Source organism: Ursus arctos, unplaced genomic scaffold, assembly GCF_023065955.2.
Source record: "Ursus arctos isolate Adak ecotype North America unplaced genomic scaffold, UrsArc2.0 scaffold_2, whole genome shotgun sequence".
In the NCBI taxonomy this organism is placed as follows: domain Eukaryota; kingdom Metazoa; phylum Chordata; class Mammalia; order Carnivora; family Ursidae; genus Ursus; species Ursus arctos.
In genome coordinates this window covers 74,183,666-74,208,361 of record NW_026622874.1, presented here as the reverse complement: position 1 = coordinate 74,208,361, position 24,696 = coordinate 74,183,666, and the positions used below count along the sequence as shown (strand labels likewise).

General features: G+C 49.8%; 1 protein-coding gene across 8 annotated transcripts in view; it reads right to left on the bottom strand.

Moving 5' to 3' along the window:
• CLEC16A (C-type lectin domain containing 16A) overlaps positions 1-23,684 on the bottom strand; it is a 201,227-nt gene extending 177,543 nt beyond the window's left edge. For 6 of the 8 annotated variants that reach the window (XR_003321956.4, XR_003321957.4, XM_026520322.4 and 3 more), the window contains exons 1-4: positions 23,410-23,665; positions 11,710-11,838; positions 7,946-8,079; positions 2,534-2,682 (exon numbers count right to left, since the gene is read on the bottom strand). Coding sequence is in view for 6 of the 8 variants with exons in the window: in XM_026520322.4 (XP_026376107.1) it covers positions 2,534-2,682; positions 7,946-8,079; positions 11,710-11,838; positions 23,410-23,489 (492 nt within the window). In the remaining 2 variants the exon portion in view is untranslated. Of the gene's footprint in view, positions 1-2,533; positions 2,683-7,945; positions 8,080-11,709; positions 11,839-23,409 lie in introns of all 8 variants that reach the window. The other 2 variants (XM_026520320.4, XM_026520321.4) reach the window with 1 other exon arrangement.
• Positions 23,685-24,696: the final 1,012 nt, after the last annotated feature.

Sequence of the window (24,696 nt, the reverse complement as noted above, 5' to 3'; positions counted from 1 at the left end):
CACTCAGCACCAAGACTGGTTGTTACAATTAGAGGCCACTTCAACTACTGAAAGGCAAGTGTGAAGTTTTACGACATTCGGAATCTCTTCTGGCTATGACACATTTCTCCATTTAGAAACACTAAAAGTAGGGGTGCCCGGGTGGCACAGCGGTTAAGCGTCTGCCTTCGGCTCAGGGCGTGATCCCAGCGTTCTGGGTTCGAGCCCTACATCAGGCTCCTCGGCTATGAGCCTGCTTCTTCCTCTCCCACTCCCCCTGCTTGTGTTCCCTCTCTCGCTGGCTGTCTCATCTCTGTTAAATAAATAAGTAAAATCTTTAAAAAAAAAAAAAAGAAAGAAAGAAAGAAACACTAAAAGTAGACACGTAATCATGGAGGAGGAGGGTTTGGGGAATCTGCTGGCATTAAAAAGATATCATCAGAAGGGATCAAAACAGTTCAGAAATATAGAACTGCACTGCTGGGGCCTTAAGAAAAGCAGGACCGGATCTGGGCCTAGAGCCGCACGGGACGAGCTCTGCTGCCCTCTCCTGGCCAGTTTTCCCACATGGCTCTGCAACCTTGCACCAAGGGCACCGGTGGGCAGTGAGGGCGTAGGGAAGAGGCAACAACCAACCTACAGCAAGGTGACAACTGTCTAAGGAGGACGATGCCACGCAGAGCACTAGATGTGTACCCTAAGCAAGTGGTAGCTGTAGCACTGACCCACATATGAGGAAACTGAGCCCACCTCAAAAATAAGGCTCTTAGCTCCTCTGGTGACCAGCAGGATGTTCTTCCAGAAGCAAGGCTCTGGCCCCAGAATCTCAGGGTCTTGCCCTCCCATCCTGGGGAACACAGGCCCAGCTGTACCTGAGTGGAGGTACCTCTCTTTGGACTGAATTTCATCCACCTGGGGAGCCTCTGGCACAAAGCAAAGACCACCTACATGTCTCTGGACAGGTTTAATGAGCGCCTACCATCTGCCAGAAACCGGACCACGCAATGTTAATTTTTCAAACTGCCATACATTATGTGGTTGTGGCTGACAACTAATATTTCTTCCCTCGGAGACCAGTCCTTCCCCACTCCTAATCTAGACAAGGAAAACCAAGGTTCAGGCCGTTCTGGCCGCATCATGTGGGGACAGCTAAATAGATTTTGCTCACACTCAGGGACTATGTTTGAGAGGATGGTCTGCCTCTAGAGAGAGGCTGTACAGCATACATGACTGCCGATCAGAAGACAGCTGCCATGCAGACAGCACGTGGCTGTGCAGCAGCCCACCTCCAGGACGGCCCAGTGACCATCACGGCCTGTACTCAGGCCTCTCCCACATGGAGTCAGGGCCCACCTGTGTGACCTAAATAATATGGCAGGAAAGATAGTGTGTGGCCTCTGAGGCTGGGTCACAAAAGCTCGGCTTGGTCTCTTAGATGGTCTGTGCGGGGGGAAAGCCAGCTGCCACGCCATGAAGGCACTCAAGCAGCCGCTGGAGAAGCCTACGGAACTGAGGCCTCCCACCAGCAGCCACAGGAGGGGTCCTTCTTGGAAGCAGATCCCCCAACCCATCCAGGCTTCACATCTAGCCTCATGAGAGACCAAGCAGAGCTGCCCTGCGAGGCTGCTCCCAAATTCCCAACACCCTGCGAGGGAGTGTGGCACGATGCTGACCAGGAAGACACAGCAGGAAGTCTGCTGGGGGGCTTCTGGGAAACAAGTGTTTTTGGAGGTCAGAAAGGAACACAAGAAGGGAAGCAATCTCTTCAGGCTTTTTGGCAGTGGTACATGAATATGTGATGTTTGGAGCTGCTGCAGCCATCATGAGACCATGAGGGGTCGAGCCTGAGGACAGTTGCCAACTGTACGGTCAGCAGAGCAGGCAGATACAACAGCCTACATCCTCAATAAAGCGGCTGAGCCACAGGATGAACCAGCCCGAAGACAGCCGGCATCGGTACCTTCTAGTACGTGAGATAAACTGACCTTAGCAAGTACCTGTTCACTGGGAAAACAGCAGCAATTTATTTGCTGAAATTGCTAGTAATTCTCCCAAGGAATACCAGGAACATTAGCTGGTAAAGGACAGCAATGGCTGTGATTTTAAGGAGCCAGGTACATAATAGGGGCTTTGAAGACATCATCTCATTTAATCCAACCCCTGGAAAATCCTGCAAGGTGTGGATCATCATTCCCCTTTCTCAGAGGAGAAGACTGAGGCTCAGAGGACGGAGACTTCTCTGAGGTCACGCAGCAGGTCATGTGTTTTTCCCACAGAGCAACACAACCCTGAGTTAACTTTCAGGCACTTCTTCCTGCTGAGAATGCAATGCTCTTGGGTAGTACAAACTAATGTTTACATTAAAAACAGAGGTAACTTTCAAATTAAAAAAAAAAATGTTTTTAAAGCAGGTCAAAATCTAACAGTGTCACTAAGATCAAGTAACGGTGAGCACACAAGCGCTTTGTCAACAGACACGAGGCCACCTGGCCCGAAGGTCCTGCTCTGACCGGCTAGCTTCCCGCCCCAACGTACCCCTCTGGCATGCACTTACCTCATTGTAAAAGAAGTGGACGGTGTGGTTGTTGAGTTTTAACGAAAGTGTTTTCAGGAACGATATATAATATGCCATAATCTCCTCATCGGAAAAGTCAAACTTATGGACAATGATAGAATTTACATAGTTATTAGAGAGCAAATAATCTAGAGGGAGGAAAAAAAACACAAAGCAAAATAGGTTAATTCGTGCTGGAGGCAAGCCAAGCAGACAAAGTCAGGTAACAGAGGACTCTGAATGTGCTCGAACCCATCAAGCTTCTGGGTCGCTGGGGCGTAACAGGCCAACAGGGAGCAGCTTCACCTTAGCCAGCACAGAAATCAGGCACCCACTATGCACAGCCTCAAGAAAGTTCAAGAGCCATGAGAGAGAAAGGCCTGGGCTACCCTTTCTTCCTACACCAAATAGAAAAAACATCTGAACACTTTTTTCCTTGCTGGCGAAGTTCAACATAGAGCTGGGGTGGGGCAGATGTGCTGGTGTGTGGGCATTTTCACAAACCACCCACAGATGGGGGGGGGGAAGCACTGGATTTTATTAAAAGCTGTTCCATGTTGCCATCAAGAGTCACATTGCCATCCCCAAAGGCTGCAAAGGGCTACATGGTTTTTCTCCTCCCATATGGCAGCGTGATTTCCTAAAAGCTGCTTTATGCCTAACCCCCACTACGTGCCCAGCACCAGGCTGAGCGCTTTACATCATCACCACAACGATCCGATCCGGCCCAGCAGGTTCGTTCTCCCCATTTTGCAGAGAAATAAAAAAAAATTCAGAGAGGTTGATTGACTTTCCAGAGGTCACAGAGACCATTAGTCCCAGAGACAGAACTGGAAGTCAGGTCCTAGGTCAAAACCTGTGTCAGTGTCATGCACTAATGGGGATGAATAATGAATGGGTGGTGAGGGCCTGACGCGCTAGGGATAACTGCAGAATGGCCACCCCCCTCCACACCCCCAGCCCCTGCACAAGTGCAGGCCCGGCACCGGGGGAGCCTCAGACTGTGCAAGGGAAGCTGGAAAACATCTGAATGCTGCATGCCCTGACTCTGCCATGCCGGCCATGGGACCAACTGGTTCTTCACGACGGACTGGCGGGCTGCAGCCTATGGGCCTGCAGTCCGCGACCCTGGCCTGGGGTCCTTTCCAGGCAAGTCCTGGAATCCTCACCAGCCACCCTGCAAAGCGGGCGCTGCCACCCCTACTGTGTGTCCTGTAGGCTGCCAGTCTGAGAGCTCTACACCATCCTACCGCCCCCCCCCCACACACACCAGTGGTTAAAGGCAGAACAGGACCAACACCCACACCTGCAGGCATTCACGGTCAGGCAGTAAAGCTCAGTCGTTTGGAGCCTGGCTGCTCAAAGTCTGATCCTCAGACCTGCAGCCCAGCATCACCTGGAGCTGGTCAGACACGAGGAATCTTGGGCCCCGGCTCCGCCCACCGACTCTGGGGTGGACCTGATACGCTCCACATGTTAAGGAGCCCTGCCTGTATTTCAGAGGCCTTGCATTCGAAGGGGACTTAGATACACACTGCCCCTGCCATCTCCTAGCTGGGTGACCCTGGGAGAGCCGCTTACCCTCCCCACTCTCCAGTTTCCATGTCTAAAAACAGGAATACCAGTACCTTCCTCAGGGGTCTGCTGTGAGGATAAAGCAGATGAAGCACTAAGGAGAGTGAGGGGCACAAAGCAAGCACACAGCAATGGCAGCTGCCACCATTTCTCTTAGTGCTGTTATGCGGAGACCCCTAATCTCCACCACTGAGCCTCCAGCCACCAGGACTGAATACAGTTGCTCTTAGGGGGAACAGAAAAGAGACCGTTATTTGGTGCCAAAGAGGGACCCAATCTAAACCAGTCAAAGTACAACTAGAAAGGCTGACATCACCAAACGCACCCCAAAGAGCCATCCAGGAGCACAGGGCGGCGAGAAGGGCCATGGCAGGGCCCGCTGCTGGGTCCTGCTCAGAAGCCAGCTCTCCAGGAAAGCCACTGCCTTCAGAAAAGCATACTGGGTATTCTTGGCTTTACAGACAGGCCCTGAAGTCTGTAGTCGTAGCACGGTTTTTCAGTACCTCCTGATTCTAACAATTTCTGAGGGAAATCTTGGGGCTCCAAGAGAGGAGGCAGTGGGTCTGGGGTGGGGGTCTTAAGAAGCTTAATTGACTTAAGTGTTTAAAAATGATATTATATACACCATGTAAGGACCATCCAGATCAAAGAGAACATATTTCTATCTCCACAGAAGGCTCCTTGACACCTGCCCAGTCAATCCCCTCTCCCAACAAGAAGCCCTGGTTTGACTCGGATCACACAGACTTGTGTTGCCTGTTCTAGAGCTTCATATCCAGGGACCACACAACATGCACGCTTCTCGAGTCTGGCCTCTGGCACCAGTCACCACATCCGAGAGGCGTCCGCGCTGCCGCACGCAGTGGCAGTAATTCACTCCTTTCCTCCATTTTGCTATGTAGTGTTCTATTCTTTGCACAGGCCACAACCTACCCGCCTAGAATCTTCACTGGTAACAAGCAACCCAGGTGATGCTGAGGCCTAGAGCCCTTCTTCCTCATTCTGTCCTGGCTGTGGCTGGGGATGAATGAGCTGGCAGGAGAATGGACTACAGAGATGTCACAGGGAGCCCCACTGTGACTGGTTGGCGGCTTCCGGGCCACCAGAGGCACAGACGCCGATGCTGGCAGCTTCAGACAGACAACCATGAGCCTTTTAGCTGCACTCTTGAGCTGGAAAAGCCACATGCTCCCATCATTCCCCAGCGGGGACTTTTCCAGGGCCTCCACAGGATGACTCTGTGGGTGGTGGGGGCCACCGTGGGGCCAGCTGAGGTGCCTCTATTATACGGCTGGGATTTTTCTACTACCCCCTCACTGGGTGGCCAACTTTCTGTGGTATCCTTTTCTCAACCCAGGAGTCGCTAAGTAATCTCAGTCTCTCGGGCCCTCTGTGACTTAGGTCACCGAACCGGACAGGCAACAGGTGCATATGTGAAATGGCTGCTGGTAATAGTGAAAACCCGGAAACCACCTCGATGGCTATAGGCAGGTTGAAAAACTCAGGGCTCAGCGAGATACAGCTCCGGAGCCAAATTAGGTGGGGGGCATGTGAACGGGCTGCATGAAGATCTAAGATACAGCAGGAAGTTGGAAAAACAGAAAACAAATGGCAAAATGGTATGTGTCCGCTGAACTGTGAAGGAGAGGCTCTGCGGAACTTTTGCTTTCTATACTCTCGTGCCGGTTGATTGGGTTGTTGTTGTTTTAGAACGAAGACTTTTCTTCCTACGATTGGAAAATGAAAATAAAAGCCAAAGTCACGTGTCCCCCTCACCCCCACCAATCGAAGTGCTGTAAAAGCAGTGATGTCTACTGCTTCTGCAGGGCTTACAAAAGCGCTCCGGTGGGTTCGCTCTAAAGACAGTGGCGTCTGCCTGCTTTTCTTACAGCGCAGCACCCTTTCCAGTCCTAATCTGAGAAAAGCCACGTGACCCAGAAACTCCAGTATTTTCTACCACCCCAACTACCGTGGCTAGCTGGGCTGAGGCAGCATTACCCGAGAACAGACATTTGGGGGAATGCTGGATTTAACGATAAAAGCAGCTCAAGTGGCCGCCTCCATCTGCCAGACCCCAGGCTCCGTTCTGCACATCCACTGTCACACTTAATCCTCAGACCACTCTATTCCCCAGATATGAGCATCATCTCCCCTTCACAGAAGCAGAAACCGCAGCTGGGAGCGGAGAGTCCACCCCCGGAGCACACCCAAGGCCACTGTGGCAGAGCCGGGCCTGGGACCTGGTGGGTCAGAGTCCAGGGCCTACACCCCTGAGCTGGGTCTTCCCCGCTCGGAGTTTTCAGAAACCGCACACAATTCATATCCAGGGTAACAAAAGCTGTTAACACGGGAAACCACTCAGGGAGAGTGAGTCAACTCACATTCGTGGGGAAGTGCAAGCAGAGACTCCTGGGATGGCAGCACCACCTAGTGGCCGCTTCCCAGAGCCACCGTGCACAGCCCTTCCCCGCCTCTCCCGCTTCCTCCTGAGCGGGAATGCCGCCATCTCTACCTCCTTTCACCCACCAGAAACTTTTTTCTAAACCCGTCTTGGGGACCTAGAGCCTGCCTTTGATACAGGCATTCAGTGACTTGTCTTCTCTTCCCGGCTCCTGGGGGGCAGGGCCTGGGGCCTGCAGTAGTCGTCTTAGAGTAATAAAGCGAGAGGTCAAGCACAAAGGAAGAGGAGCTAAACCTGGTTTCTTGCCCTGGGCACTGCTGACATTTTGGGCTAGATAATCCTTTACTGTGGGGGGCTCTCCTGTGCGTTGTTCAATGCTTAGCAGCACCCCTGGGCTCTACCCATCAGATGCCAACAGCACCCCCACACCCCCACCCATTACCACAACCGAGAATGTCCACAGGCACTGACAAATGGCCTCCAGGGGCACAATCACCCCTAGCTGTGGACCCTGAACTAACTTGGCTGCGCTGAAGCCGCTTCTGGATCCGGGCCTTGCTAGAGCTGTCACCATGGGCCATTGACTGGAACTCCCTGGGCACTAAGTGAGGGACAGACAGCACCTGCCTCGCAGGGCGGTTGTTTCAGATGAAGAGCTGGGGCTTAGTGAGGGCAGAGAAGCAGCTCCGAGCCGCACCCGGGCTCGTCAGGCAGTGGGGCTGAGGCAGGCAGGTCAGCTGCCAAAGCGCACGCCCTTGCATGCTTCTGGGCCATTCTTCTTCACCCAGCTGCTTCTAGTGCTTCTTCCACTGGCTGATGATTCAGCGACCTCAACCAGTTATAAAAAAAAAAATGTGAACAGCCCAGAATCACTGAGCAGAAGGGAACCCTCTCAGCCCTTCACGGCATGGTACCAGGCAGGGATAAACATGGTGTTAGGGACCAAACTGCATGCTACCACCATTCACACAGGGAAGCCCTAACCCCCACTGTGACTGTACTTACAGACAGTGGCTGCAAGGAGGTAATTAAGGTTAAACAAGGTCCTAGGGTGGGGCTCTGATCAAAGAAGACTGGTGTCCTTCTAAGAGGAAAAGACCCCAGAACTCTCTCTCCACGTGCGCACACACACACACACACACAAAGAAAGGCCACACCAGAAACAAGAAGATAGTCATCTACAAACCAGGAAGAAGGGAAGGTCTCACCAGAAACTACCCCTGAAGGCACCTTGGTCTTGGACTTCGCACATCCAGAACTGTGAGACAGAAAGCTTCTATCTCAGCCCCCAGTCTGGGGCATTTTCTTAGAGCAGCCCAAGCACATGAAGACATACACAGTAAGCACAGACATGCAAAACGCAACACGAAAACCACGCCGAGCGACACGCGCCAAAGCGCAGCAGTGAGGAGGCAAGGGTCAGGGACTGTCCTTACAAAGCGAGGTCTCGTGACTGATATTCTCAAAGAGGATGTTCAAGGTCTGCAGCAGCTGAACGCACACGTAGCGGCCTGACTTCTGCCGCAGGATGTTCAAGAAGAAAACGAACATGTTCTTCTCCAGGAAGAAGCTGGGGAGAGAAAGGGAAAGCATCAGCGGTTGGCTTCTACACGTGGAAATACCAATCATCCGCGGGCCACGTGCGCCGCACTCAGGCGTAGACCGCCCCGACTCCCAAAGGCATCTGCAGAGCAGCCCGATGACCCCGCCTGCAAGGCCCCGGCTTCCCCGCCGACGCCGTCCTTCACGGCAAAGGGCGGCCGCTCGCGCTCTCTCCCCAGAATGTGAGCACAGTGCTGATCCTGGGAAGCAGAACGGGGAAGATCTTTACACACTAAATGATTACACAGTGATCTACCTATGCTGAGAAACCCGCCAGCCAGCTCTTCCCATCCAATACTCTCTACCCTTAGTTTTCTTTACTAGGCCTCTTTCCTTTGCTTTCCTATCTTGGCATGTTAAACAGCACCACCTGGAATTTCCTACAAAGGGGCAAGATAACGCTAGCAAAAGTTTCCAAATCTTGGGGGAAAGAACTGGAAGGGATTGAAGGGGCTCATAGAAAAGAGGCAGCTACCCAGCCCCCAGGTCAGCTTCTGCCTTTCTTTTTCTAGACAGGACATCTGTGTACATGCAGCATGGAGACACAGACTTTTGGGGGTACACACTGGCTCTTTTAGTCTTGCAATGGAGATAGAACCCCCTGATGCCTTTCTTGAAAGGCAGAAAATGGTGTTTTCTAGTTATGTGTTCTCTGTATGCAAGCTAAAACCAGGTAACCACTCGTGTGGGTGACTCAGAACAGGTCCCTGCAGTCACGAGTGTCTGTCACTTGATTCTGGGGGTCTCTCTCCCCTCAGCTGTCAGTTCCACAGTGGCAGGATCACTGGCTCTTGTTCAGTGCTATGTAACTTCTGTTTGAATTCATGAAAAGGTAAACGAATCAGCAAACCAAAAAAACATGAATTCAAACCTTTTCCAATTCTGATTCTGGGAGCCTGTCTGCCTACAAATGCCCTGCAGGTTGATCCCCAGAATATCTCTCTCATTTGACCTCTTTTGTCTTCCTTTGCTTCGGGTTGAAGAAATTAGTGACTCCCAAGCATCCCCCAAGAAGCTCACTGCAGCACCATGACCAACTTGGGAACCTGTTAGAATGTTTGTACCTAGATCAGGCTCAGGGACAGATTCTGCATGTCTAGCGTGAAATCCAGGAGCCTGGATTTTTAAAACTCCCTAGGAGAGGCAGGCCTTCCTTGGAAAAATGGCTAATTCTAGATGTGGGGCAGGGAAAATACAAGATGAGCCCCCAGCATCTTAGAGTACAGGAAAGTAAGGAAGTGCTCAAAAAAACCAGGATAGGGTGTGTCGAATGGACACGGGCCCAAACCTGAAAGAGCCCCCAGTACCCAAAGCTGGAACTGGAGCAACACAATAAATAATACAGTATTGGATCCAAAGTCTGCTTTAATCCAATAACACAGTATTGCATTTTAATTTAATATTAATGACACAACACTTAATAACACCGTACTAGATCCACAGTGTACTTTAACCAAAGTATAAAATAAACATCCACAGCCCATATTGATATAAGTAAACCGGGAGAAGAGACAAGTCTTCCATGCAGAAAAATTTCAAATAATATATGTAGATACTAACCCCCCTTCCAGAAGGCGGAGCTAAGTTCTCATGCCCCCAGGTGGGCTAAATTGAGTGACTCTTTCAAAGATCAGGGTAGGGAAAGGCGAAAAGAATAGGTTTACAGTAGAAAAACCTGGCCGACACCACCTTAACCAAGCCACCAGATTAACCTCACCAGAGAGCAGGTGGAGATCCTGACTGCTGACACTGTGGGATGAGAAGCGCCACGCACCTGTGTGGTGTTCTTCCCCATAAACCCCGGCTAATCATGAGAAAGGCATCACCCCCCAGACGGGGGTAAGGGCCCTTCTACAGGACCCTTGGCCGGTGCTCCTCCAAACCATCAAGGTCAGGAAAACAAGACTGAAAATCTGTCGCAGCTCGGAGGAGGCCGGGTAGACGTGGCCACTAAATGGACTGTGTGAGCCTGGACCGTGCCGCTAGAGCAGCAAGCGGGGCTTCCAGAAAAACTGGCGAACTCCAGTTCAAGTCGGGAGTGTACTTAATGCTAACATACCAGGGTTAGCTTCTGTTTCCCCAAACGCACCCCAGTCAGATAAGACATTGACAGCGGGGGAGACAGGGTGAGGGGTGTTTGGGAACTTTCTGTACCATCTTTGTGACTTTTCTATAAATCTAAAATTATTCTAAAATGAATGGATTAAAAACAAGTTCTCCTGGGGACCCTATTGGGGAGCCATTTAGGAAGCACTGGGCCTCTCAGGGCTCAGCGGTTTTTCTGAGACAAAAGATGGGCTCAGAAAGTCCACTCTAGTCAAAGGGGACACAGTTTCTAACCTTTAATCCAGAGGTCATTCACATTTCCAAAACAGACACCAACCAACCTATTACCCATGATCCTCAAAAGAAGCCAGCCCCGTTTGCAGACAACACCTCCCTCTTTATTCACGTTTTTCTTTGGGGAAAAGGCCAGCGTCACAGGTTTGCATTTTCCACGAATAGCTTTATCTTGGATAACCCTACTGATGAAAACAGAGAGCTGTCTGGAAAATCAGAATATCTAGTAAGACGCCAGGCTGGAAACGGAACACCTTTATTTGTTTTAAATGGGTTTTTTAAGTGGCCTCAATACTTACAGTTGAGATTATTTTATATAAGAATAAAATCTGTATTTGGTGGTTGTCATAACCCAGATCCCTCTGCACTCAGACAGAGACAGGTCTACTGGGGAAGCTGTCCACAGCTTCTAGCCTTTTTGCTTTTTAACTGTCCAATAATACGGACATCTTTATGAATTACCGTGTGCTAATGATTCTTGAGTGCCTACTCTGTACCAGGCACTGGGCAGGAACTTTCTCTCTAAAGATGTGGAGGGGCACCTGGATGGCTCAGTCGGTTGAGCATCCAACTTTTGATTTCAGCTCAGGTCATGATCTCAGGGTTGTGAGACCAAGCCCTGCGTTGGGGCTCTGCACTGGGCATAGAGCCTGCTTAAGATTCTCTCTCTGCCCCTGCCCCCCTTTTTAAAAAAATGAGGAAACTGAGGCTGGCTTACAACTGCTCATCGAGGAAGTACACGAATGAGGAGAAGCCCCTTCGCTGCTACCAGCTGTGCGACCCTGAGCATACATGGCGATGCTCATGACAGGAGGGCCTCCACCCGGGAGCAGTTGGGAGACTTAGATTATCTCACCGAGAGCTCAGCACTGGGCCTGCCCAGCAGTAAACACAATAAATATGAGCTCTTCAGGTCTCTCCAGGGCAAGGTCCTTTCAGTTCACACAGAAGCTAACTTCCCAGGACATTTTCACCTTCCGCTGGGGGAGACTGTCGGACACTATTTGGAAAATTATCCATCACATTTTCAGATTTTTCGAGAGACACTCATTTCCCTGACGTTCCCACTGCCAGCTTACGTTTCTCCAGTGTTTCAAGGACACTTTATATAGAGATACAGATACAGATCTGCTCAAGACCCAAATGGGTGTCAAATCCTGACGTCATCAGGAATGACTCATGGCATACATTTCAAAGGAAGGAGAAAAATATTCAAAGGAAGGAGAGTCAAAAAACAAAAAACACTGGAAACCCTTACTCAAATACAGAGCTGTCATTTTGATCTCCCCAGATCAGGATCTCAGTGATGGAACGGATGGTCTCCACGAGCAGGTTCCGGTTCTGTTCTGTGACTGTGGTGTTTTTGGTCAAGACGTGGTACAGATACCTGACAGAAAGGAAAGAAAATTAAGGATTACCAACTGAAATATATGCCAGGCTCAATGACCACTACTGACATTCTAGGGATAATTTGGCTGTGCTTTTTCGGATGTGGTTAGCCCAACTCCCATTCAGAGAAGAAGCAACTCGCCACTCAAGAAAAATGGCAGACAATGCTGTGAAGTGTTAACCAGAAACACGCCAACCCAAAGAGATGTAAGAGAATCATCAAGCTCTTGAAGATGGCCATCCTCAAACTCTGGTGTGCAAGAGAATCATCTGGAGAGCCAGATAAAGTGGAGCTACTGGAGCCCATCTGGAGACTCAGAACCAGCAAGACTCACGGGCCTTTTCACGCCCCCAGGTGATCCTGATGCTGGTGGAGCAAGTGGAGACACGTGGCCCAGGCCAAGCGTCTTGCATAAAACCCTCAGCCAGGCTGATGCAAAGCTTCGGAGAGATGAATACCAGGTTAGCGAGGGGAGGTCATAAAGCTAGTCGCTGGGACAAAAATCGCGTACAATCAAGACGATCCTTGGGGGAGAGAGGGGTGCCTAGGTAGTTCAGTCGGTTAAGCGTCCAACTCTTGATTTCAGCTCAGGTCATGATCTCAGGGGTGTGGGATCGAGCCCTGTGCCGAGCTCCATGCAGAGTCTGACACTCTCCTGCTGCTCCTTCCCCACTTGCACTCGCGCTCGCTCTCTCTCGCTCTCAAATCTTTAACAAAAAAAAAAAAAAACATGGGCACGTAGGTGGCATAGTCGGTTAAGCGTCTGACTCTTAGTTTCAGCTCAGGTCATGATCTCAGGATTCTGGGATCAAGCCCTGTGCCTGGCTCTATGCTCAGCATGGTGTCTGCTTCAAGACTCTCTCTCCCTCTGCGTGGGGGCTCGCTCGCGCACTCTCTAAGAAAATTAAAAAAAAACCACCTTTGGAATGCCTATGAGAACTCACAGCTCAAACGAAGTGGGTAGCTTGCAGTTCAAGGCACTGACCTCATTTGCTGGGTCTCCACTGTTGGGTGGGTCTGGGAGGCTATGGCACTGTGCTTCACCCACCCAAATATTCCTGGAAGGCCTCTGCTGCTCCAGCCCTGTGCCTGCCGCTGGGGTAGAGGCAGGTAGACCAAGTCCTAACCTCAGGCCTCTACCAGGGGTCAGGGCAACCGGAAGAATCACTGAGGCCAGTCCTAGGCGGTATGGGGACTAGTGCCCAGCCAGATGCCCTGGGAGTGCCACCTGCACAGCTTTAAGAGGGTTATTGCAAATGGCAAGACTTCACTCTTTTCTATGGCTGCATCATATTCCATCGTGTATGTGTACATCTTCTTTATCCGTTCATCTAGCGATGGGTATCTGGGCTCTTTTCCATAATTTGGCTGCTGTTGATAATGCTGCTATAAACATCGGGGTGCATGTATCCCTTCCAACAGGACTTGAAGATGCTGACATCCCTGCTTCCTGGCTCCCAACGGCGCTCCCTCCCCTTCCTCAGGGCTGTCCCTTCCATTTTTTTTTTTTTTTAATTTTGTTTTTAAGTAATCTCTACACCCATGGTGGAGCTTGAACTCACCACCCTGAGCTCGAGAATCTCACGCTCTACCAACTGCGCCACGCAGGCGCCCCCTCTCCCTTCGAGTTAGTATTTTTGTATCTGATGTGGATGTAGCTAGAAAGCATAACACTAAGAACTTAAGACAGAAAAACAAATAGCACACAACTTCCATGTGGAATTTAAGAAACAAAACAAACATGGGGAAAAGCGAGGCAAACCAAGAAACACTCTTAACTATAGAGAACATACTGCTGGTTACCAGAAGGGAGGAGGGGGGGGATGGGTGAAACAGGTGATGGGGATTAAGGAGTGCACTTGTGGTGAATGCGATCATTACATTCTACACCTGAAACTAATTACACTGCTAACTACCTGGAATTTAAATAAAAACTTGAAAAATTTAAAATAAAATAAAAAGATAGCATCTCCAAGGGCCACAGACTGACTTCAACTGTCATGGTTTGGGAAGAAAAGGGGGCGACCAAGCGGGACTGACTCAAAAAGAGTCACCTTCTGACTTCTTTTATGGCTACCTTCAGTTTGGAGGTGGGGCTGGTGAGAGCAAGGCAGGGGAATAGACAGGATCCTACCATCGAGAATCTCTAAAAACGGGTAGGGTATAAAGAGGTAGAACCTTGCAGATGAAACAGTAAGGCCTAATCTGCTTCAGGGGGGTGGGTTTTACTTAATATTGCTGCTGTTTGTTACATTTTAAAGACCGTATAGTGAGTCACTTAATCATTTAATCAAAGATTGCATGCAACTTTTAACACACAGTAATAGAACAGCTCTCCAAATACAGAAATCTCCACCACCTGTGCCCAAATCTACCAGCAGGGCTGCACGTGGGCGTGGAGGCCAGCGTCTCCCTCTGCGAAGGGGGCTCCACAGCACTGAAGCACCCCGGATGAACTGCAGGAGGACCCACTCGTGAATCTCTGCCTCCACCTCCCCTCCCGTGCATTTTCCCCAAGAAGCTCAGAGGAGTTTTTCCAATTGTGCTTCGAGGGCCCTCTGTGTCCGAATCCCCTTTCAGTTGCAGATTCTAGCTCCCCACCCCAGACGCACCCACCGCACCCACCAAAGCTGCCTCCTGAGCGCAGGGCCCCAAGTTTGCATTCTGAACCAGCTCCCACTAAGCTGTCCACATCGCTGCATCACTCACCCCATGGCCATCAGTGACCCACGGTATGCCCCCTAGGCATCGCTGGGACAGGCATCGCTGGCAGCCCAGGGGAAAGGCAGATCCTCCCCACTCCAGCGTTTCCTTCTGCGGAGATGATGGCATCCACAGCATCCCACTAACACACTCCTGGCCCCGTGGGAGAGGCAGTGGCTTTTATGGCTCTGAAGAGCCCCAGGAGGGATGGGAGGGTTTAAAATCTTTAGCACCAGCCCTGACTTCTAACTCCTGGCATCTCCTGGTGAAGCCTTCTGTGTTGGGAAGCAGAGCTGGTGTGCTTAATTAAGAAAGTGCAGTTGAATGAAGAGGCACCAGCCACCCACACGGGGGCAGTAGGGAGCTCCTTAGCATGGGCGCTCCCACCCTGAGGAAGTGAAACCCACTGGGTCGTTTTGATTGGAGGTGTAGTTTCAGTACACCCATGCAAAGAAGTAGAGTCACAAGATTTACTCCTTGCAGATCCCAGAAGCTGGGGGCCAGGGGTTGTGTGATGAGCCAGAGGATGGGCAGTTCTCCAGCCCTGGTCAGGGGAGCAAGAGACAGACAGTAGGGTAGCAAGCACCTGCTACTGCGACGTTTCTGTTTTACTTTGAAATTCTGACTTAGCATACATCTGGAACTGATTTTTCTGTGTATGGTGTAAGATACTGGCCAAAATTCATTTTTTCCATGTGGAAATCGAGTTGACTCAGCATCATTTACTGAAAAGGTCTTGAGTTCTCCAATGCGCTCTGTCACCTCTGTCATTTATCAGATGACTGCACATGTGGGAACTTTCTGAACGCTCTAGTTCCACTGATCTACTCATTTACCTTTGTGTTGATACCACGCTGATTACTGCAACTTTATGATAAATCCTGCTGTGTGATCGTGGAAGTCCTCCAACTTTTCTCCCTCTGTTTTTTTTTTTTTTTTCATTATTATATTGGCTATTCTTGGCTCTTTACATTTCCACATAAATTTTAAAATCACCTTCTCAACTTCCACAAAAATACTTGCTAAGATTTCCCTTAAGATTGCCCTAAATCTCTAGCTAAATATAGAGGGAACTGACATCTTTACAATAAGGTAACATCATGACATTTACATTTCTTTCAGTGTTGGCTGGATCCGGCCTGGCACATCTTTTGTTAGATTTATTTGTAGGTAACAGATGTTTTTTGATGCTCTTGTAAATGGTAGCATCTGCAATAATCATTTTCTAAATGTTTGCTGTTGGTAGATACAAATACCCACTACATCTCAACTTCGAAAATTCTATGATGATTGTACCTGCACCTTGCTCATCTTTTCACACCCACTGTGCCCTATTACCCATCTTAGGTAATGTTTTAGAAATGGGACCCTCAATCCATATTTGCTTAAATGTACTGGGTGGGGGGAAGCTGAATGGATTAAGGTTTAATAGTTCGATGCCACATCTAATTCCAGAGCTTTGGGAGATCAAGTAATTCAACTACCCAGAGATATCAATACAGCTTAACAACTTTCTGATATTGAGCATAACACTCATTTTAGGAAGGTTGACTACTTCAACAAAAGAGAAATGTCAATTACGCCACCGCCCTGAGATGAACACTGCTGGAATGTGATGTATTTCTTTGGGTCTTTTCCTTTGCTGTGGATACTCACAGTAGTTGAGCTCATACTGTAGAGCCGTTTCCCTGCCCATCTTTCCCACCCCTTCTTGGGGTGATAAAAGCATTTTTGTTACAACTGTTCGCAAGCCTCTGTAATGGCTACATAGTTCACTGCTGACAGGACAAGCACAGCAGCTACTCCTCTGCAGGACATTAGGATTCCTCATTGTTCAGATGATCAACAATGTTACCGGGGCTATCTCTGTGTGCAATGCTGTGTCCCTATTTCAGATAAGTTTCCAAGGTCAGAAGGACAGTTTTCTCTTACAATGATCACTGGTACAATGAAAACATTTTCTCTCAAACTCTGTGTGTGCACATTTTTATCATCATCATCAAAAACAGTTGCAGCTCGGCCCTCCTTTTGCAAGGCGCTCTTCTGAGTGCTTTAGATGTATTCACTCATTAAACCTTTAAAATAAGCCGGCTTGATGCTCTAGGGATCTGAGGTTCTGGGAGGCTAGGACCTGCCCAGAGTCCCGACGCAGGGGACGAAAGCAGTCTGACTCCAGACCCCTTGCATATAACCATGACAGGATAGAAAATGCAAACAATGAAGAAAGCACTATTATTAACCAAGCATTTACATGAAGTTATAAATGAATGCCTAGCATGCAAGGAAACGAAGCAGAAAAACAACAAACCAAAAAGGCATGGAAAATACATATCGGAACTTCGTCCTTATAACGGACCCTTACTCTATTTCTTTGGAAAACAGCCAGCATCATATCTCCAGCACAAGCTCTGTAGAACGTAGAATCCCAATATCAGACCCGTGCACGCACGGTACTCTACCTTGAGTGATAAGCTGGAGTCTGAAATACCTGGATAGAAAACCATAGCCTGTTGCCAGTGTACAACCAACACACCAGAGGCTCCTCGCCAAGGACAACGGACTGTAAACGAATTCTGCCTCCACAGACGCTGCTCTCAAGAGTCCCGTATTTCACAGGTTCAACCATTACAGTCAATAATCATTATGTCCACTTAGACACACTAAGTTCATACAAGTTTTATGATCTGTATCATAATGTGCCTCTTAGGATGTTCCTACTGGAAGATCCTGAAACTTACCCTGAAACTTACCCGTAAGCTAAAGTGTGAGGAAGGATAAGGGGAGTGGCAGAAGCTTAAGGAGACTAGAAATCCACTCACCCCAAAGCACACATCCCAAAATAACAATGTCTGGGGGACAGAGGAACTCGGAGCCTTTGTTCAGGCTGAGCGTCCGCTCCGTGCCTTGGGAAACCACACGTGGTCAGTGCCCGGCCCTCCAGCCAGCAAAACAAGGAGACGCTCCACATGGGGTGCAGTGAGACCAGAGGATTGGGGAAAGGTGTGATAGGCGGTGCTTCTCCCGATGAATCACCCCAGAAAGATGTCAAACTGGGCCAGCCAGTGAGACTGGGTCTGACATTTGGGATGCTGACAACCACACAGGGGTGTAGGCAGGGCTTGCAGCCCTATACACAAAGTCACAGCTCCAGCACAGACACTGGGACCAAACTGGCCAGAGCAGGCCTTTGTTAAGAAAAGTCTGGCCAGAAGTTGCCTCTTCCGTTCATCCTGTGACAAATACTCACTGATCACTCGTTGTGTGCCAGGCCCTGTGCCAGCATCTGACAACTCCCAGGTGAACAAGCCACCCAGGTCTCTCTTTATGAAGCTTATGCTCAAGTTGGGAGAGACAAGACCATTTCTGATAGCAAAAGGATAAGTCTGAGGAACCCTGGCCAGCTTCCTGGGGCTCTAACTCCCGGCTGGGATAAAGCTTGAAAAGCCCAGAGCATCTAACAGCTGGTCTAACTCTGGCGATGGGAAGACTGTACGTGACAATGTGGTAACTGAGTGGGACCGTGGGAACAAGAACAAGTGACATGAGAGATGACAGTAGAGCTTCCGGCTGGCTGAAGTCACCAGGGCAATTTTTATGGAAGAATTGGTATTTCAGTGATAAAGTGGGCATTGGATGGGCAGGAAGAGGAACAGAGCTCAAGTGGAGAGAGCAAAGATGCAGAGAGGCGGGTGTATGAGGTGTGTGTCAGCGAGACAGGAGGTCCATCAGGGCGAAGTGGCACGAGAAACACCCCTGGATTAGGGGAGGCGGCCACCCTCACTCCCCAGAAGACGGCAGCAGTCCAACTGGATGCCCACCTCCTGCCAGGCCCTCCCCCAACCTACCCTCCAAATTTCGGCTGGACCAAGACACTCTAGTTTAAAAAAAAAAAAAAAAAAAGAAAGAAAAAGAAAACAAAAAACAAAAACAAAACAAAACAAAAAAAAACTTCAACAGCTTCCCACTGTTCTCAGCGTGATGTCCAAAGTCCTTAACATGTTTTAAGAAGAGGTCTCTGTGACCTCTCCTGCCTCATCGATCTGCTCTGGGGTCCTACACTTCCCCGTCCCCCCATATGCACCCCCTTGCTGAATGACCTCGGCCTCTCTCTCTCCTCTAGGTCTCTCAATCGCTGTTTCCTCTGCCTACAGCAGACCCCTTTCCACCCTCCCCCCTAGAGTCTGGCACACTCCCATCTTTTAGACCTCCCTTTAAATGGCTGTCTGTCTACCAAGGATGCTCCTGACTCCCTAGCCTGCATTGGAGGACCCTCACCAGTGCTCCAAAACTAGACGGATGGCAACAGAGTCTAGAACACTCTGAAGGCCTGGAAGAACTTGGACTTGACATAATGGGTGCCTCCGGCTCATTATAAGTGATATGATGAATATGATATCCTCAAAAAAAAAAAATCAGTCTGGCGATACTGTACCCTTAAAAATAATCAGTGCTTGGGGCGCCTGGGTGGCTCAGTTGTTAAGTGTCTGCTTTCGGCTCAGGGTGTGATCCCGGCGTTCTGGGATCGAGCCCCACATCCGGCTCTTCTGCTGGGAGCCTGCTTCTTCCTCTCCCACTCCCCCTGCTTGTGTTCCCTCTCTAGCTAGCTGTCTCTCTCTCTGTCAAATAAATAAAATCTTTAAAAATAAATAATCAGTGCTATCCTAGACAAAAGTTGACTAAACCGGGGGGCGCCTGGGTGGCACAGCGGTTAAGCGTCTGCCTTCGGCTCAGGGCGTGATCCTGGCGTTATGGGATCGAGCCCCACATCAGGCTCCTCCGCTATGAGCCTGCTTCTTCCTCTCCCACTCCCCCTGCTTGTGTTCCCTCTCTCGCTGGCTGTCTCTATCTCTGTCGAATAAATTAAAAAAATCTTTAAAAAAAAAAAATTTGACTAAACCGGGAACAGGTGAGCATCTGCCTGCTAGATACACATTGCCCTTCTCTTTGGGTACTAACCCCGGATTTTCCCAGGGGGGAACCACCCCTTTCTCTCATTCGCTCTCCACTAGCTTGGAGGGAGCTGATGCCGCCCCGGTTCTAGGCAAGGGCCAATTAGAGCACCCCATGCCCATGGCCGCAGTGACTAGCTCAGGCTTGCGCATGAGATCCCAGGTTGGTCCAACTAAACTCACTTCTGGACAATATTTAGAAAAGAAGCTCCCTTTTTCCCCATGGATTGCTAGACTGGTAAGATGTAAGCCTGGAGCCTTCTGAGAAAGACACCAACACAGAAGAAAGTGGAGACAAGAACTGAAAAGAGACAGATGCTGACAGCTTTGTCTGAACACCTGGACTTGGCCATGACTTAGCTAGGACGGACTGCTCAGTGACAGGAACCAATCAATTCCGTTTGGGGCATAAGGTAATTCCAGCTGGGTTTCAGTCATTTGCAACCAAGAATTATGACCCCCCCCCAAAGGTCAGAATTAAGGCAACAGCACAACACAACACCAACATAGTTTTACCAGTCTGTGGACTCACAGTTCTGCTAAAGGTGATCTTTCAGAAACAATCACACAACTCCATCAGTAAAGGTTCCGTTTGCTGGTGGGCATTTGTTAGTCCGTATCACGGCCTTGCCACTAGTCTGGGCAATAAACCACCCGTGCCGTGTAGCCAATAACCTCTTCCTATCTCAGTCTGCCTCGACTGAATCTCTAACTCGATTCAGTACACAAAGACCACAGGTGCACAGTTTCCTATTTTGCAAAAGTACAACCCTAACAGAAAGGTTCCTTTCCAGTTTGAAAGCTGAGAATGTTATAAAGAATAATGTTGGTTCAAAAGCAATTCTAGCTCTCTACTATCTTCTCGATTTTTCTTTAAATCTCAAACTGTTCTTAAAAATAAACTTTTTAAAATGGGGAGGGTTCCTAGGTGCTTTGCATGTCCAAAAAAACCTTTTTTTTTTTTTAATTCTAAATTCTTTTATTTATCTTCTTTCCTCTCCACCCACAGTGCCCTTGGTCAAGCCAAGAAGTCTACTAGGGTGACCAGGACTTTCCCAGTTTTAGCACTGAAAGTCCCATGTCTGGGGAAATCCCTCAGTCCCAGGCACACTGGGATGGTTGGTCACCCTTCGTGTCAGATGCAACCCAAGCCCCATTCTACCTCCAGCCTTATTTCCTACAAGCACCAGCCCCACCTCGATATTCCACAAACCCAGGATTTCCCTCCCACATCCTGCAGCCCCACATCATGGCTCCTGCTTGTCCTTCAAGAGTCTGCTCTGGTGTTGCCTCCCCCCGGAAGGCTTCCAAGGGTTCCTACAGAACCCTGAACCTACAGAGATCCCAGCACTTGTCAAGCTGTACAGTCACTGGCATTATGGCTCTCTCCCCCACCAGCCTGCGAACTCCCTCAGGGAATGAGCTGTTCTGTACCTAAGTCCCAAGATGTTTACTATCAGAGCCAAATGAAGAACATCACAAGCACTGGGGTGAGCACTAGCTGTTCAGGACACTCTTCTCCAAGTCATTCTGGGATCTTCTAAGCCGCACAGCAGTATGCAAATTTCCAGGCTCCTCAGACTGTAATATGGATTAAGCTGATCTGCCTGACCCAGGACAGGCAGCTCAGGTTTCCAAAAGCACCCAATGGCCTTTTAACCTAAACCATGAACCTGGGCAGTTCCCAGATACTTCAACAGAATCTGAGAACCTTTACCATTCCCTGGCTGGCTGGAGGGTGAAGATGCCCCATCCAGCAGAGACTCAACCAAGCTGAAAGTCCTCCCAAACTGACTTAGGCCGTTTCATTCAGAAAGACAGTGCTATCATAGACTGTGGGTACGAGCACTGAAGTCAGATCCTGGCTTTGACCGTTTCAGTTGGTGTCACCTTGTGGCAAGTGACTTAACCTCTTTGAACCTTAGTTTCCACTTCTATAAAATGGAAAACAATAACAGTTCCTATAACTCACAGACTTGTGAGGACTAAAGGAAACAACACACAGGAAGTCCTGCGTAAGTACCTGGCGCCAAAAAACAATGCATTCAATAGTTATTAAAGTACTTTACAAGGGCTGGAAGCAGGCAGGTGAAAGCCTGCAGGTGCCTGGGTACTGGCGAGAGGCCCAACCTCCTTCAGTTAACCGTCCCCCCCTTCTCAGCCACATCCACCCACTCCCTAAATTCCTGAAATCCCTCTGCCTCTCCCTTTCCAGTCCAGCTGCCCTCCCATTTAAGATTCCTGGCTTCCCTACACACCCCCACCCTGTTCTGTGCTTCTCTTCTCCGTGTGTCCTCTCTCATCACTCCCCTGAAATCATTCCTTACTACATACTGATCCCTCCTGCCTCCCCACTCTGTGAGACCCACAAAAATTTATGAAATGCCTGTTCCATGCTAGAAAAGACACAGCTGAGAAGCAAAGCACCCTGACCCCTGGCCAAATGAGAAGCCCCATCTAATTTCCCTCCCACCAATCCTTTCCCTGGGCCCCTGTCTTTCTTCTACAGCTCCCTGCCTCTCCCCTCCATCCTTCTTCCTTCCCATTAGTAATTTTCCGACCTCCCTCTGGAAACCAGTCTGTTTCTTACCACCAAAGGACTTTCTACTCCCTACCCAACTGCCCCCCCCCACACACACACTAGATTTTCCTCCCTGAAGTCATTCCCTCCAAAAAGTCTCTATTTTCCAACGCCTCCCCCCCACCAAAAAAAAATCCTGGGTTTGTCTGCATGCTCTGCCCCTGTCCCCAATTCACTCTTTTTTCCACTCTTTCAGTAGCCACTGAGCTCCTACTGTGTGCCAGGCACTAGCGCTAGATGCTGGAAATACAGCTGTGAGCAGAACAAGGGGTCTTTGCTCTCCTGGAAGTACCAGTTTAGGAGCAGACAGAAAAGGAATGAAAACAAACAGGGTAAATGAAGGTAGTGGAGATATACATTGAATGAAATCAAGAGAAAGATCAGACGGAAAGGAATTGAAGTGGGGAAGCACTTTAGGTAGGGTGGTCTGGGAAGGCCTTACCTAGCTGATAAACACAGCTACAAACATTAGCCACCTACTGTGTAAGAGACACTGGATCGATCTCTTTCCATGCACAACATTATTAAATTCTTGCACAGTGTATACCATCCCTATTTGCAGATGGGAAACCAGAGGCTCAAGGAGGTGAAGTAATTTGTCCAAGGTCACACAGCCATTAAGCGGTAGAATCGGGATTTGAATGCAGGTCTGACTGCAAGGCCATTTTGTGGACTCCTGCTTCCCAGGACCACAATGGCCACCTGTCCTCCCCCAGAGCTCTACTTCTGATAGTCCCCTCTTCAGACTCCCCCCAAAAAAAAAATTTTAAACGACTGCCCTTTCTTGAACACTTGTACATGCTTCCAGTTTTACGTGCATTCCCTTACCCAACCCTCCAAACAATCAAAGGGAGTAGGTGCTGTCACTATATCCACTTTACAACTGAGGAAACGGAGGCCTAAGTTCACACACTTAAGAGTGGAACCCCAATCTGTCTGGCTCCCAGGTCCAGATCTCTGAGCCCTAAGCTGTCCAGCCTAAGAAGTACCACCCCCGGAAGCTTGGTGCCCACCGCTGCCCCCGGCAACAACGAAGTGTGCGCATCCGTAAACTGAAATCTCTCCCCTTACTTTACAAATGGGGATACTGAGACTCCGAGAAGCTAAGCCACTTGCCCAAGGTCACACAGCGAGGAGCGACGGTGTCAGGGTTCAATCCCAGGCGCCTTGACTCCGGAGCCCTCACTCTTAACTGTGGTACTGCCTCTCCCGGGCGTCTCTCTCCGCCCTCCACCTCGCTCTCACACCTCGCAGCGCCCCCCGGCCCGGGGCTATGCGCCCCCATCCCCACGTCCAGCCCCGCGGCCTGCCCCCCTCAGTCCCCAATACACTCACTTGAGGTGGTCCAAGGAGTGGATGTTGCGGGAAGACTTGCCATGGCCCCCGCCCACCCAGCTCCGCGAGCGGCCAAACATGTCGGCGGCCCCGACCCGTTGCCCGCCTCACGGTCTCATGCCCGAGCGGCCGAACGGCCGGGCGCCCGCAGTGGCAGCACAAGCGGAGGAGGCAGCGGCGGAGGTGGCAGAGGGACCGCCAACCACCTTCCTCCCCGGCGCACAGCTCCGCACTGACATTCAGCCGGAACCGGCCGTTCGACAGCCGCGCTTTACGGCCGCCGCCGCGAGAAACGCTGGGAAATGCAGTTCGCCCGCGAGGCCCCCGCCGACAGGACTCTGCGGACGAACTACAGAGCCCGGCGTGCATCGCGCAACTGCGGGCCTGCGGCCTCGGAGAAGAGGAGGAGCGAGAGAAGAAGGAGGAGAGCCCGCAGTATCGGACGGTGGGCGGGAACGGGAAACCTGTGCGCGCAGCCCTGAGGAGGGAATCGGTGAAGATGGGTGCTTAAAAGTAACCGCAATGTTTACAATCTTTAGCTTGTATGATAAGAATAAGAACAGCTATTGCATGGCGTATACTATGTGCCACCGTCCTGAGCACCTTACATATACTGCTATTTAAGGCTAACAACCAACCTATGCGGAGGGTACGATCATCCCCAGGCTACCCACGGGGAAAAATCACAGAGCGGTTGTCCTACCCAAGGTCATGCAGCTAGGAAGTGTGTGGTTCAAACCCTGGCACCCTCATTTTATGCCCCAGTAAGCTAATCTGTGTCAAATCGGTAATGGTCTGGACTGTCCTTACAGCTTTTTTTTTTTTCTTTTTCCACTTCAACTTAAAAAATAGATTTTGAAACGCCCTCAGGTAACAGTGTACCAAAACTGAACGTCCGGCGCTTTCAGAGGATTTCTCTAGTCTTCACCCAAAATCCAAGCAATTCCCAAAACTATGACATTAAGAAGAAGAAAAGGAGAAAAGAAACACCCAACTCCCCACATGAGCCTATTAGATATATTTAAATTTCCATCCTGGAGTAGGATTGAGACGCTCCTTGGAGGCAAGACTGCCCTGTTCACCATTCATTCATTCCTTTCTACCCCGCACAGTTATCTAAGGCCTACTGTGTCCCATTAACTGTGCTCAGAGTCGGTCTAAGGGCCCATGTTTTCCCTGCTGCCTAGCACAAAGTTTGGCACATCACTGGTGCTCAACAAATACTGGCAGAGTGAATGAGTGACGGAATGAAGGTTTGCTTCACCTTCAGCAGTTGGAGAATTAACG